Source organism: Stegodyphus dumicola, chromosome 8 (genome assembly GCF_044657685.1).
Source record: "Stegodyphus dumicola isolate Sdum_Otavi_A_Nest chromosome 8, ASM4465768v1".
In the NCBI taxonomy this organism is placed as follows: domain Eukaryota; kingdom Metazoa; phylum Arthropoda; class Arachnida; order Araneae; family Eresidae; genus Stegodyphus; species Stegodyphus dumicola.
In genome coordinates this window covers 41612825-41629263 of record NC_140775.1, presented here as the reverse complement: position 1 = coordinate 41629263, position 16439 = coordinate 41612825, and the positions used below count along the sequence as shown (strand labels likewise).

Sequence of the window (16439 nt, the reverse complement as noted above, 5' to 3'; positions counted from 1 at the left end):
TAGAGTGGAGCAGCGGTAAGGGTAGGTTGTCCGTCGACGTCGTTCTTTTCCACCTAAAAGTTACACCTACATGTTCTACCCATACTTGGATGTGTTTTCCCGCCTCGGTGTTGAAAACCATCTGCGGTTTCGCCCTGTGGTTGCTTATCTTGTGCCATTGATCGCTCATCACTGATTTGTTGGATTTCGATATTTTACTGGTCTGGATTATTACCCTCTAGCTTTGACTGTCAGTGCTGATGTCGAGGGCCTTGTGAAGTCCCACCGGCTCATCCAGAACACCTTCGTGTGGGTATGATTCTGGGGTGCCGGACTCCATCCATTTGCAATGGAGGATGGAACAACTTTTTAAAGTTTTTGCGGCTACCGTTGAGAAACTGAGAATTAAGAAACAAAATGGAAATCTTTCTATCAAAGTAGACAAAAATTTGATATACTTCAAAAAATGTATGATGCCTTAACTATTGCTCACAAAGAAATTGAAGAGTCATTAGAACATCATAAAACAGAAGAAACTCCTTCTATAGCTACTAAAAGTGAATGGAAAATTGTCAAAAGAAAACATATGAAAGGCTCACCTAGTAAGCCAAATAAAGACAATTCAAATGAAATTCCTTTAGAACAAGAAACGGATAGCTCAGGTAATGAATCTGAACAAAAACCCAAAAGAGATCATACTGTGGGTAAAAGGAAAAAGGGTCATTAATCCTTCTCAGCACAAACCAGTTGTTACTCCTTCCATTAATAGCCAAGAATCAATGGCACTAGTTTTTTGTTCCAAATGAATCTCAGATAAATGAAGAAATCCAAAACGATCGAAACAGAAAAGGCAAAGCACCACCTGCTATATATATAAATGATAAAAAATTTAATTGGAAACAACTAAAAGCGTTATTTGCAGAACATAAATTATCAGACAAATCTGATTACACAGGTTACATTCAAAAAGAAGGCTTTAAAATTACTTTCATGTCAACATTCATAGAGAAATGACAAGTATTCTGAACAAAAAGGAAATTAAATATCACTTCTTTCCCTTGCCTGATGAGAAGAATCAAAGTGGTCTTCCATCATCTTACGATGGACACAGATCCTGATGAAATGAAAGAACTTTTAAGGAAAAATTACCAAGTTATAAGTGTCAATCAACTCTCTTGTAGATTTAAAGGAGAAGTTAAAAAATTTCTACTTTTTCTTATCACTCTGCAGAAAAATGAAAAGTCTAAAGAAACCAAAATTTGTGGATTACATATCCTGGACTTGACGACTAGTCTCTTCTTGCATGCTGATATGCTAAAAATGTCGAACCAATAATGCATGCTAAAAAGTCGAACCATATAAAGGATGCTCTGGACCAGTCTAATGCTTTAGATGCCAAGGCTTTCATCATTCTCAAGCTGCCTGTCATAATGATTTTAAATGTGTCAAATGTGGAGATAACCACGATTCTAGAACATCCCAAAAAGATAAGAATGCTCCAGCTAAATGTGCTAACTCCGGACTGGATCATACCGCTTCCTTTAAAGGTTGCGAAATGTTTCCCAAACAAACCAGAAAAGAACCTGTTAAAACTTATGCTGATAGATTTATCATCAACAAGTCCTTTGCGGATGCCATCAAAACCACAAATGGATCCACATCTAATTTCATCAGTGAAGCTAAAAAAGATCTTTGAAGATCTTAATATTTTAGTTAATTTCCTGAAAAATTCAGGAATACAACTTTTAGCACAAAATATCAGAAAACAAGAAACTCTCACAGAATCAGATATCTCCAAATCAAATGAGCAAATTCAATAATTTCAAACATCCTCTCAAACTGTGCTATTGGAATGCCGCTGACATATTGAACAAAACTGATGAATACACGAACTTTTTAGCCGAATATAACATCAACATGATTTCGGAAACACTTCTTCTTCCTGCCGATAGACTTTATGTGCCAAATTACCGTATATACAGAGGTGATAGAACCATGCAATGTTTTGGTGGAGCTGCAATCCTTATAAAAACTCTATTCAATCTTGCCTTGTCTCCTCAGTTTGTACTGACGGATATGAAAGTGTGACAGCTGCTGTTGTGCTTCCAAATAAAGAAGTCATACATTTTACTGCTATTTACAATCCACCTAAACAGAGACTCTCTGGTAACATGCTTAAAAACTTACTCCCAGAAGATCAACAAGTAATCATTGCTGGAGATATTAATGCCAAACATATTGACTGGGATTGCCGCCGAACAAATGCCAATGGACGTATTCTACATAAACTTCGTATGTAACCACCCAATTGCGCTGCACGTCCCGACTAAATCTACTTATAGACCCTACTATTGATATTATGAAAGAAGACCCTCCAATTATTAAAAGCTATACTGACTGGATGAGTTTCCACAACATCCTGATTAAACAGTACTCTAATTTCCATGCTCTTTCTACCAAACAGGACATTGACCATGCCATTAAGGTCTTCACTGACAACATTTTGAAAGCTTTTCGTGATGCAACTGTCACTAAGTAACTGACTACTATTGGTATTATGAAAACCTTACTATTCTCTATCATAATAATGTTAAACTCCCTAGAAGCATAAGAGAAATTATTAAAGAACGCAACAGAAAACTTGAACTCTGGCATCGTAATTGGGATCTGGCTTTAAAACGAGAAATCAACATTATAAACAGAAGAATTAAACAACTTATTTTTGATTTCAAAAGAGAATCCAAGAAAGAATTCATCTCCAAACTGAACATCAATGATGGCTCACTTTGGAAATATCTTCAAAATCTCAAGAAGAAGACCATTTACAATAGACCTCTCCATTTTGGTTCTACTATTGCATATTCGATTCATGATAAAGTTAACATTTTTGCTGATTAACTTGAAGAACTATTCACTCAAAACATGGACCCGATGAATCCTACCTTTAAAGATACTCTAGAAAGTTATGTACATTCATGGCTCTATTCTTCCACTGCTCACAATCTCCCCAAGTTTACAACTCCATTGGAGGTTACTAGCATCATTCGTTATCTAAATGTTAAAAAGGCTCCTGGAAAAGATCAAATCACCAATCAAATGCTTCAAAATCTCCCAAGAAAAGTGATTAGTAAACTTACTTGCATCTTTAATGCTTGCCTTAATCTTAATTATTTTCCTGACTCTTGGAAGCAAGCCAAAATTTTTCTTCTGCCTAAACCAGGCAAAGATGTTTCTAAACCACATGGATACAGACCAATCAGCTTATTTTCGAACTTCGGAAAAATTTATGAACGTCTCAGCCTCAAAAGATTAGAACCTTATATGCATCTTATGCCTAATGATCAATATAGTTTTCATAAAAATCTCAGCACCACTTGTCAACTGGTCAGGATTGTGGAATTCATCGGTTCTGCTTTTCATAACAAGTGTAGTGCTCCTTATGCTGAACGTGGCAAAAGCCTTTGACCACGACTGGCCAGAGGGGCTTTTTCAAGCTCATCAACCTTGGATTGCCTAGAGAATTAATTCTCCTGATTTATTACTTTTTGCAACATCGCAAGTTCTTCGTCTCACTATGCATTGAAACTTCTACTCTGAGACCTATAAGATCTAGTGTCCCACAAGGAAGCATCCTCGGACTGGTTCTTTACCTGTTTTATATCTCCAGAGTTGTAGCTAAGGTTTTCAGCACCCAGGTTCAACTGAAGATTTCACGCCCCCTACCGCTTGCCAAGGATGGAAAACATTTAATTCTAAAATGTCATAACATCAGTTTGGCGCCCCTTGGTTTCTGTGCCCGGGGACAGATGGCCCCCCTTGCCCCCTTCTAGCTACGCCCCTGTATATCTCAGACTTTCCTCATCCTGGACTTGACGACTAGTCTCTTCTTGCATGCTACGCCGATGATACGGCAATAGCCATCAAGTCTATCAACGCTAATCTTGCAATTGATAAAATGCAAGATTTTCTTTACACTGTAGAGGACTGGTGCACCAATTGGAGAGTTAAAATTAACGCCAGTAAGTCTCAGCTTTTAATCCTTCGCAAAAACAAAAAACACATTAAGTTTAAAGAACTTTTCCTTTTTCAAGAGCCTGTTCCCTTAGTTACAAAAGCCAATTACCTAGGAGTGATTCTTAACTATAATCTCACTTAGACCAACCATATAAACAATGTTAAAAATTGGAATTATGTGCAGATTTCTTCCAGTAATTGGAAAATGTTCTAACCTTAGCCTAAGAACCAAGAGAGATATTTATACTACTTGTAACCGACCTGTTCTTTGTTATGCATTTCCAGCTTGGAATACCACCTCTCCTAATCAATTACATCAACTTCAAATAGCGCAGAATAAATTTCTTCGCATTATCACTCATGCTGACTTTCTCATCCGAAATGAACTTCTTCATAGAGATCTTAAGCTCGAAACCATCACAAAAATTATTAAAAGAACAAATGAGAAATTCTTCTCTAAAGCTGTCCAATGCAACTATGTGAACTATTCCCAAGTTTTCAACTACGAAATACTCAATGAAGACCGCAACATAAGACCACTTGCTGCTCACACTTTCATGGGATGAGACTTCTGCTTCTTCTCTTGCTTCCCAGTTGGAGGCGGTAATTTCTTTCATTTTATCTGATATAAAGTTAGTGCTGTACTCCAAGTTGTTTGGATTGCTAGTGTGATGTTGTAATAGCCGTTGTGTATTGATTTTCTGCTGTATAGGTTGAATTTGTGTTGTTTTATAGTAATACTGAACTTTTGTTGTTGTTGTATAGCATTTTCAACCATGTTTTGCATTTGTCGTTTCTCTGAATTGTGAAGGATCCGTTCGGATTTTCTTCATCTTGTCAAGTTCCATTCACCTACTAGATGCCTTTGCCCTTTTTTCTTTTTGGTACCCATCTCACTTTTCCTTTCTCCGTTTTCTGATCTGAGATGTTTTCCATTTCCTGAATTCATTATGTCATGTGCCCTTGGGCTTAATTTAAGGAACCGGCAATGTTGCACCTGCAATAGCTCGGTAATATAGAACTGTCTAAGTCCAAAATTTAATTTCCCAAATGGTGTTTTCAATCTCACTCATAAGAAAGGATGAATGGACGAAAATGGTGTGAAATCATGTATAAAAATGTAACAGAAAGTCACAAAATAATATAATCCTGCGCCAACTTGTGTACAAATCTGATTGGAATAATTCACCACCATTACCAAAATTCATTTAAAACAAGCAACATCTATTTTTATTATTATGCAAATTTGATATTCAAAAAGTGAAGTGAAGAGGAGGTTGTCTCTTTCGTCACAAAAGAGGGATGTTGGCAACAAATTCAACACATAATAAAAATCATGAAGCGAAAGTTCATTTTTCTGAAGAAGTTAGATGGTGTTGCAATGTTTCTACCTGCTCCAGTAAGAACAGAATTTGTAGAGACACACAGTTCAAAATGTCCAGATTAAATTTTCTAACATCTTTAATATTTATATATGAAGTGAAGAAATGACATCAATTAAAGTGTTAAAAACAACTGAAGATGAATCACTCAAAGATTATAGATTGGAACAACTACTTGGGATAAGTTTGGTAGAAATATTAATGAAACACGAGAAAAAAAAAAAAAAAATTGGTGGCCCTGAGATGATTGTTGAAATCAACAAAAGTTTGTTCGCCAAAAATGAAACAGCAATGCTGGTCAGATGAACAGTGGCTATGTGGTGGTATTTGCCAGCAAATAGTTAAGATCCTAGTTAAGATTTCAAAACATTCTCTACCAGTACTCTTAAAACGTGATAAAAAAATCAAAGAAGGATCTATTGTTTATTCCAATTCCTGGAAGGAATACTGCACCACTAAAATAAAAAAAAAAAAGTGGGTCTACAGCATTTCACAATCACAGATATAATTTTGTCTACCCCAACAACTGGTGTAAATATGAAGAAAAAAAAAAAAAAAAAAAAAAAAAAAAAAATTAATGACTGGGGCAATTTTAAATGGAGTGAGGGGGGGGAACATCATTTTACTGCCCATCAGCTCATGGAGCCGTACCTTGCCGAATTTATGTAGAGAATAGGAATAAAGGACACATTTGAGGAAATTCTCAAGGATATTTGCATGTTCTGGAAGAATCAAATAAATATAAAAATTTTTTCTTTGCATATTCATGGAAATAAATACTTTTTTTTTGTATATTGATGAACAGTTTTGGCTTTCTTCTGATCACTTGTGCAACTAGTCCTAAAACGTCACAACCCCTCCCCCCAAAAAAGAGGTTGGTTTGATTTGTGCCTGGCTAACCGAAAAGTTCTATCTTTTAGTTTGAGAATGTTCACGCAGATTTAGTGGATAACATGAAGAAATTGTTGAAAGAATGTAATACATATATGGCAAATATTCCAGGTGGATTAACACCATTAGCTTAGATATGTGTTCGGGTTCGATTGAGAGAAGGACAACATGGCTTTCCATGCGGTACGCGATACCAGTGTGTCTGGGGACTTTCCCCAGAACGACCGAGTCACGCGGACCCGTTCGTAGCTCCGAAAGCAAGCCTAAAGCGAATCTACGCTTAATAAGAAAAACATTCAAAGAAAATTTAAAACATTTAAATGTGTGGATGTTAGAAAAAGAAACAAAAGAAGGCCAAATACATCCTGCCAGTCAAGAAATAGTATGTGAGGGGATAATAAAAGCATGGAATGAAATTAAACAGACATAATTTGAAAGTTATTAAAAATGTAGTATATCTAGCAATCTAGATAGAATAGAAGATGATCATTTATTTATGGATCAGAGTAACAAAGATGGTGAAGATTAAATAGAATTTGATGATGTGCCTGGAGATTTAAATGCAAGACTAATACAATTAACTTTTCATATTATTTGATAATGAAGATTTTTACATAAGGTATGTTAGTTTTCTTAAATAAACAGCATTTGGGTATACGTAAAAATCTAATTTTCGTATGCCCATCTTTTCTTTAATTTTTAAATCTGTCATTTTTATATCCGGCATGTAATGCATACCTGTAAATCTCAAACTTAGTTTTTTGTACTAAAACTGCACGTTACACACCATAAAATATGGTATTGATTTTTTTTTTCATTGATTGTTTTCTTTATGTTTAAACTTGTTTGTTTTAAGTTTAGCATTTGGAGCAGCCGTTCACTTAAACAGTGTTTCTTAAAATGTAGGTCATGACACCCAAAGGGGGTCGTGGAACCTGCAGCAGGGCGGTCGCGAAAAAATTTAGCAGTTTTGATATTTCTTATTATAATTTTTAATTGAACTAGAATTAGAACATAATGCATATATTAGAATATTTTCATGATGTGTCAATTAAAAAATAGTTTAAAATACTGCAACAGCAATAACAACAAATTTAATTTTACTTGGCTTAGGAGGAAATGTAGTTTTGACAGTTGGAGTTCAAGATGTCTTGAGCCCGCATGACTGAAATTCTGTTATACTTTCAATTTAGATTAAATGTCCAATTAATAATCTATATCAGAGTTTCTTATACTGCGGGTCGCAACACCCCTGAGGGTCATGGGACCTGCAGCAAAGGGTGGCCAAAAATTTTAACAGTTTCAATTTTTCTTTAACTTATAACAATTTTACAATTACTAAAGATTTTTACACAATATATCTGAAAATAGATAAAGATAAAACAATACAGACAAATAAAAAAAAGAAAACGTTTTGATGCATTTTTATAATAGAAACGTTCATTTTACTTGCTTTGCACGTGATGCTGTCATTTTGTCTGTTACTTACCGTATATACCCGCATATAAGTTGAGATATTTTGGGCAAGAAAAACACTTCAAAGTGGGGGGGGGGGTCGACTTATATGCGGGGCCATAAAAAATTAAAAGAATCGGAAGTTCAAAAATTTCTTTGCATAATGCAGTTGTTTTCTTCCCGCACTCGAATTGGACGACTTATCAAATAAGTCACTTACTTGAAAAAATTTCATGACTTAAATTATGTGACGAACTACAGTGGTGGCCAAAATTGTGGACACTTTTGGAAATTTTTATGTTTTTGCCCCTGAAAAATGCAAATGCCTGCGAAATACCCTCTGAATGATTATAAAATCATTTAAAAAATGTTGTATTAGCAACGAACTAGACGGCACGGAAGATGATGCTGTTTTTGAAAGTGAAAATGACGACGAAGGCTGTAGTAGTGATTGTAACAATACAGAGTTAGAGACAGAAAATATGTATGATGACGAGCCAATGACGACAGAAGAGTTCTATGAGATGTTTGGCGAATCTGACCATGAATTGGTCAGATCTATGAGTTCTATGAGATCTATGAGTTCTATGAGATGTTCTATGAGGTTCTATGAGATGTTTGGCGAATCTGACCATGACGTTGAAGGATTTTGATTTTGTTTATTTACCAAGGTATTTTTAATCGTATATTTACTTTTTTTCTCAGATGATTTTGAATAAATGTAGTACTTAAAAAATTTTTTCCGAAGTTTCTCGATCGATTTCGGAAGTGGGGGATCGACTTATACGCGGTATCGACTTATACGCGATATACGGTACTTAAAATTTTCACATTGTCCTATGTCATAAAATTAGAAATTAAAGTTAATGACCTAAAACTGCAATAGTATATTACAGTGCAAGTGAAAAAAATTGACAGTTTAACACATGCGTGTGTTGGATTTGCGCAATGCTTATGGAGTCCCACAAAATTTTCGTAATTATTATGTGGTCCTGGGGGGGTCAAGAAAAAAATCTCAGTGATAAAAAGGGGTCGCAACTGTAAAAGTTTAAGAAACTTAACCCATACTTTAATCCTACATTGTGGTCAACTTCAAAAACCCGACAAAAATAATACAAAAAGCATAAATCTTAATAAATGACATCTAAATAAGGTATTTTGTATTTTAAAAAAATAATGTTGAATTAAATAGAGTAAAAACAATTACAGTCAAAGAAAATATGTAAAAGTTATCAAATAATTTATAATATGCATCTAAAATACTGAAACAAGCAGTGCAATTTAATGCCAGTTAATGAATGAGCATGATGTAGCAACACACTCATAATATTTGTGTTTTTGTTTGATGTCACCCTAATTAACTCTCATCAAGACAGGTTTTAATTTTATGAACAAGGATATAAATTAACTGTTACTGCTGTTCTCCTCTCTCCACTTTGGGAGGAGAAGAAAATTTGGAATCTGTCTGCTCAGCAACAACAGAAACAAGCAGTGGATTATTTTCATTTTCAAAGTTGTAGGATACTACCATCAAAGGGCATATTATGGACATGACATGGTCAGCTAAACATAGTTGACAAAACAGCAATGCATTGGAACATTTACCTGGGGAAGTCTATACTTATACATGTTATAATCATGTATAAATTATAAGTATGTATAAATTATAATATACATATTATAAACAGAACTTCCAGTAAAATCTGATAAACTAACCAGTAAATCTGATATAAGGCATCAATTCCTTCAGAACTCTACAGTAATGATTAGTACAACTTTGGCTGGATTTCAGCCAACTTTCATGGCTTGATGTTAGCCAACTTTTACAGTCACCAGGATAATACTTCATGATCTGTTTTTTTTTTTTTTTTTTTTTTTAAATTGAATTAATGATTTAAAATCAGAAACTGAATTTTAAATTTTACATAGTATTCGAAATTGGGTACCAAAGTACAGAACCTATCATAATTAAAATTATTAATGAAAGGGAAAAGAACTTCTGTTCAAATATATATTTACATATACAAATAACTAACTTAGTTATTCTTTTATCTACAATAAAGCTTTTTTAGTAACATTTATTTATTTTGGCTTCATTTAATATTTTAAGTGCATCTCAATGAACAACAGATTCACTATATTTTGTTATCACAACACATTAAAACTTTTAAATTATATATAATATTATCGGCTAAAGTGCAGAATCGCCCACTTTTTTGTTTGGCACTTTTTACAAAAGTAAAAAGAATTGGATTTTTGTCAATTTTCTTTGACTTTTTAAATGAAAATAGGTCAATGTGTACATGGATAAAGTCAAGGGAGTAAACACACCAAGCAGTGGGCAATTCTGCACTTTCACCCATTATTTTGTAGCTAAATGCTACACTACAAAAATAAAATACTTACTGATAAAAAATAGTCCTGTTGAAAAGATTCTAGGGAAAGTGCAGAATCACCCACTGCTTGGTGTGTTTTTGAGAATTGCCCATACTCGGTATCCATGTACACATTGACCTATTTTCACTTAAAAAAACATCCCAGAATTGCACAAAAATGGCATTGCGCACTTTTTTGACTTTATCCATGTACACACCGGCCTATTTTCACTTAAAAAGTCAAACAAAATTGACAAAAATCCAATTCTTCTTATTCTTGTAAAAAGCGCCAAGCAAATAAGTGGGCGATTCTGCATTTTACCTCAAGATTTTTATATATTTCCATCATTCCTAACACAATCACGTAATGTGAAATAAAATTCATATATACACATTATTTTAAAGAAAATATTATAAATTACATACCTTAAGCAGAAGTGAGATTCAATAATTTTACAAGCTAATTCGCTGCCTAAATATGTGATAAATAGTTATAAATAAAGTGTTAAAATAAATATTAAATTTCAATTTTACCAACCGGTATGCCGAATTTAAAATATTTTAGGAAATGATTCTGCTGAACCAGTGCAAGACGGCTGAATCTCATCACAGATCTTAAGATGGTTTTATCCACGTTTTTGAATTTTTAAGATTTCAAAAGAGTATCAGATAATTCAAATAATATAGTCTCCTTTTCGGGATTTATACAAAATAAATATATTTTTAAAAATAATAACACAAAACTAAAGAATGAATTCTTACCGAACATATAATACATTTACGCAAGTTAATCACAGGTTACGAGCCGAAAATATTTTTATTAAAAAAAGGTCTTATTATTTTACTTTAATATACCAAACAGCAAGCACGTTAAAATCCAATACCCAATACAATCCTGCGACGATTAATTTACTTACAAAACAGAAACACATTAATAATAAAATGTTTCACTTCCTCCTTCGCATTTTGCACCAAGTCGTCTGCTACAGATTTATACAGTGCTTAGAAGTTAGAGACTATTTTTTCTTTCTTTTTTTTTTTTTAATCAGTTTCTCTGAAGATTAGGAAAATTAAGTGACTGTGCGATTTTATCAGTTTTTGAAACGGATATTTTATCTCATAAAATATATGACAATTTTAAAAAATTTTCTTTCAGGTCGCGCGAAAGTAGAATATGTAATAACATATGTTAATTAATTAGTTTGCTTCAATTTTTTGACCGTATAATTTTAACACTTTCATTCTTAAAATCTGATTTAAACTTTAAGGAAATTTACTTTTTCCACAAAATAAAATGCCTGGCAAATTGCTTTGTCGAAACCAAAATCTTTAAAATTCTTTTGGCATCAATTAAATAACCAAGCTGAATATCTCAACTCAAGTGTCGTGTAAATAAATACTGTAAATATACTTCCTACAAGGAAAGAAAGTGGCGTACATGTATTGTATTATTTATTAGTCTTCTAAATTATGCAAAATTTCAATGGATAACATGCCAGGAGGGGAGCAAATTTCACGATGGCCGTTTCCACCTTCTAATAAATTGCAAAACTTTTCGTTATGGCAGCTTGGGAGTGCTGTTGTGATTCCTGCAGTAGGAATCCTGAGCAAAATTATGACAGGTTAGTTTTATATGCGTATTCTTACTTGGATCGTGCTTATATAAATAGTACTTATATGAAACAATGTTTTAAGTAGGAAGAATATTTACCTTTTATCACGTTTAAGTTGTAATAATGCATGTCTTATATTATTGCTTTCGGGAAATTTCATAATGATGTAGACTGATTTTCTTTTCGTTTGTAGTTTCCCAGTCGTATTTTCTAATTTATGGATAGGAATATCATTCTGATTTCCCCAAAATGTTCTGGAAGCATTTTAGTTGCCCAAAACTGGACTTTCGAATATAATTCCCCATTTGTATTGTAATGTAGTTTCAGCCTGCGTTTTTCTTTTAAAATGTTCTATTATGTAACAATAATTAGCTTTTTTTTTTTTTTTTTTTTTTTTTTTTTTAACTTATTTCCTGGCTTTTCAAATTTGTAGTAAACTGGTGTGAGGAATGTATATGTTTTCCTTTTGTTGAAAGTTTATGGCGCTACTTTCTCTAATTTTGTGAGCCATTTTATAAATAAAAAAATTAAATATTAATAAATATTTGTGAGCTGTTAAAAATGAAAAAAAATTACATCAAATATCCTTTTTAAATGTAGCTCTACTATTTAAAATGGAACTTAAAATTTTGAATTCTATATCATTAATTATTTATCATATTAACAGAAAATATTCACAAAGTTGTGTTAACTATATGATCTCTGTAAAAAATTTGAAGTGAATAATGAATCGGTGGTGGCTTATACTCAGAATGTGATGCATTGGTTACTTTCTTTGCAAAATCTTAACCTATTACTTTTACAAAATGAAAAATATGTAACATACAGCTTGTTAAATATTTCATTATGTCATGATTTTTCCAGTTTTTGCTTACATCTTGATTTTTCAGTACCTTCAATCAGAAAATTAGTTAATACATGCCAACTTTATTTCTTATATTATTTTATTGAATTTTAAAACAAGAGTTCCTCTAGGAATTAAAATTTAGAATTGTTTTATTAATGGCTGTAGTTACATTTCATTACGAAGAATAATGCTAAATAGTCAGAAAGATTATGGGACCTTCAGAAGTACTTCCATCACTATCACTGTATGGGAAATCACAGATTTTGTATTAGTAAGTGTTATTTAAACCATAAAGTAAAGACACAGATATATTCAGGAAGTATTATCTAAACCATAAAATGAAAACTCATTGCTGTGAAACCTTCATTGTGTGGCTTAGATAATATCTGCTAAATATCTTGGATTGTTTCGAGAAACTGTGTCATCAATTTATGTTAAAAGTACTGAAAATCAGACCTATAATGATCAAGGATTGGGCATTTTTTGTTGATTCACGTGTGGCCAATGGTAAGCTTCTGGATCAGTCATCAGTTACTGATCATGTAAAATATAAGACATAATACTTACAAGATCTTAACAATTTTATTAAGCATTAGATTAAAGAAAGATTATGTAGATAAAAAGTATTTTAGCTCTATAACTTCCAAATTATTTCATGTTGTTTTTATAATATTTCTTGATACTTTCTTATTTCTGACACCTTTTTTTGTTATTAATTAATAATGTTATTTAAGTTAACCAAGTTTTAATTAAAGTTTGCAACCTTAGCTGGCATTCTGCCAAAATAGATCTCTAGAAAGAAGGAAGAATAGAATTCTAGAATCTCTAGAAAGAAGGAATTTATATGAGGGAGAGTCCTAATGTCATTGAGTGATGCTGTCATCAATTATCTCTCAGGCCTAATTTTTTTCCTTCTTTTTTCTTTTTTAATTTGCAGAAATAAATGCTTGGTTTGCAGCCTGGAAGCCCAGTTTGTTTGCCGAATTTGATGAATAGCATAATATTGTAGTAATCTTTTTTCAGTTTAAACATTATAAGAAAAACACATCGTGACTTAACCCATATTGTAAAAAACACATTATGGAAATTTTTAATTTACTGATGAGTGAGGAAGATGCCGTATCGTTTTTCCAAGAAAAAGCTCTATTACCTCGCAATCGAATATGCAAAAAAGGTTATGAAATGAAATTGTATGTAAATGAAAAGTTGTTAAAGAAAAGGGGGCGGCATTTGATACAACAGGTTGTTTAATGGTTCTAGTGCTGTCTTTCATCTACAGTTGTGCAGAGGAACTAATGCCACTCAAGTTTTGTGATAAACAGCTCAACATGTGTCAAAATACCACAATTGACTGGAATTATTTTATGACAGAGGTTTGTTCTCTAAGTACACTTCTAAAGGATGGATATGCGAGCCTAGAAAAATAGTTGAAATTGATGAGAGTTTGTTAGTGCAGCAAAAAAGCAATGCTGGCAGGTAGTGTAAAAGAGTGCTCAACAGTGGATATTCGGTGAACTATGGTGGGAAAGTGGTGAGTGCTGTCTTCTTCAGGCTCCAAATTAGGAAGCAAGCACACTGATATCCAATGACTGTAGACCACAAATTGGAAGGATTGACAATATACAAATTTTTGGAAAACCTATAAAACAGATGAGCGTGAAAAGGCTGGTTTCAGCTATTTAACTGTGAACCACCATTTAATTTTATTGATCCAACAAGTGCTCACACCAAAATGTGGAAAGATTGTGAGGCTCTATTAAATGTGAAATAGAAAGCAAAGGGTTACGGTTTGACATTATATAGAGTTGTATCTGTTGGAATTCACGTGGTGGAAATCCTGTGGCAAAGATAAGCCTTTTAGTGCCATATTAAAAGCAGTCGTGGGTAGATATGGCAACCTTAAATAATATATGAGTAATTTAAACTTGGCAATAATCTTGGCATCGTTTTGATAATAGAAGTCATGAAAAACTAATGTGGAAAACACTTGAATGTTTATAAATGCATACATAAATAGATGCGCAGGATTAAACACAGTGTAATAAAACAGCTAATTATACGAGAGCAATTCCCAAAAAAAGGTCTCCTATATTTTTAGATATACAAAGAACCATTTATTTTCTATAATTGCTACATCACTTTAAAGATTGAAGAATGCTTTATTTTTCAACATAATCGCCATTTCAGTTGATGCATTTTTGTAGACGCTGTGGCAGTTTTACAATGCCCATGTCATACCAGCTTGCCGCCATGCCCTTCAGGAAGCGTTGAACCTCATCATCAGAGCAGAACCATAGCGCCAAAGAAATTTGCGGGAAGAATCAACCCGTTGCCGTTTGTGGTCTTCTGTCAGCATACATGGCACCCATCTTGCACACACCTTCCGATATTGCAACTTTTCCGTTAAAATCCTGTGGATGGTGCTTCTGGAAACCTCAGGAACCAAAATGCAGAGAGCATCCAGAGTGATCCTTCGACCTTTACGCATGGGTTTCTCAACTTTCGCGATTGTCTCGTCAGCAATTGACGGCCTCCTGCTCCTTTCTTCGTCATGAATTTCAGTACAACTGGCTGTAAACTCTATACACAACTTGCGAACGTTTTCGACATCCACGACAACTGTCCACACACTTCCGTCAATAGGCGGTGAATTTCAACCGGTTTAACGCCTTTTGCGTTCAAAAATCGAATAACTGCGCGCACTTCGCACTTGGCGGTAACGTTTATCGGGAGCTCCATTTCAAATGGCTGCCAAGCCAAGACTGAGCATCCGAGCGAATCGCCTGCGTGCTTATGTGGTAGCGGAGAAGGCACCACTCACAACAGTGTTGCCAACAACCGTATTAAAACTTTCTCTACGTCCCCCAAAAATAGGAGACCTTTTTTTTGGGGATTGCCCTCGTAAATGATGATCAGCTTATATTACTTAAATGTAATTTTGTCTTCTTATGTCTGTGCTCTTTGAAAGCCTTGGAAATAAACAGGGAGAAAATAGGAATAACAAAAATCACTATCACATGATTCATGTCCAATTACCCTATTTTAGAATAATTCAGTCAATGACACATGCATGTTTCTGCTTGTGGTCACGGCTTAGATCATCAAACTATTTGTAATTATCTGGCTTTGCATTCTATTGTTGCCGACGTTTTGGTTTTGATGCTCTGGTAGAATTATTAAGCCAGGTTTTAGTAAATATTTATTTTCATAACCTTAGACTACTGTTCTATGTTTAACTTAAATTTATCTGTTCTATTTAGTTGTACCACCACAAGCTATGCATTATATTGTAGCACAGGAAAGTGCATTTACGTTCTAAATTCTGTTTAAATGAGGTTTAAATAACTATAGCTTTGTAGTTATTTCAGACATGGTGATAATTTGCTGTACATCTGTTAAGATTTTTGGACTTCTTAAGATTACTGGAGTGAGTGCAACCCTACAAGTGGCGCTTGAACAAATTATGAATCATGTTGCAAGGCAAGGCAGCATTTAGATTACGGATTCCACCGGGACTACAAAGTCCTTTGGAAGGCTTTAGATTCATCACAGACACAACATAGCATCAATGAATCCAATAACTATTTTCGATGGCCAATGTTCAGTAGTTGCCTTTCTGGAACAATTATTTTCTCACTTACTAATTTATACAATTGCAGAAATATAGAAGGTCATGATAGCAAGCACTGAACAATGCTTCAAGAATAGGCACTGAACTAGTACAAAGTAATTTGTAAATTTTTGTTAGGAGAACTAGGCAGCAAGAGTTACGATTATGAAGTGTTTAAAACTGCCCTTGTAAAAGCATTTCCCTTGGTGAAAAATAAGGCAAAATTAAAAACAAACTGTTTGGTGGGTACCAATTTAACATTGAAAAACTAAT

At 33.7% G+C, this 16439-nt stretch overlaps 2 protein-coding genes across 13 annotated transcripts in view; one reads left to right on the top strand and one right to left on the bottom strand.

Moving 5' to 3' along the window:
* LOC118183101 (uncharacterized) overlaps positions 1-11118 on the bottom strand; it is a 94285-nt gene extending 83167 nt beyond the window's left edge. For 3 of the 7 annotated variants that reach the window (XM_085821761.1, XM_085821762.1, XM_085821767.1), the window contains exon 1: positions 11014-11118. In XM_085821761.1, the coding sequence (XP_085677887.1) occupies positions 11014-11028 (15 nt within the window). In that variant the 5' untranslated portion in view covers positions 11029-11118. Of the gene's footprint in view, positions 1-10858 lie in introns of all 7 variants that reach the window. The other 4 variants (XM_085821765.1, XM_085821764.1, XM_085821763.1 and 1 more) reach the window with 2 other exon arrangements.
* A 307-nt stretch (positions 11119-11425) lies between these two features.
* Taz (tafazzin, phospholipid-lysophospholipid transacylase) overlaps positions 11426-16439 on the top strand; it is a 241944-nt gene continuing 236930 nt past the window's right edge. For 3 of the 6 annotated variants that reach the window (XR_015042547.1, XM_085821768.1, XM_085821769.1), the window contains exon 1: positions 11436-11718. Coding sequence is in view for 5 of the 6 variants with exons in the window: in XM_085821768.1 (XP_085677894.1) it covers positions 11580-11718 (139 nt within the window). In the remaining variant the exon portion in view is untranslated. Of the gene's footprint in view, positions 11719-16439 lie in introns of all 6 variants that reach the window. The other 3 variants (XM_085821770.1, XM_085821771.1, XM_085821772.1) reach the window with 2 other exon arrangements.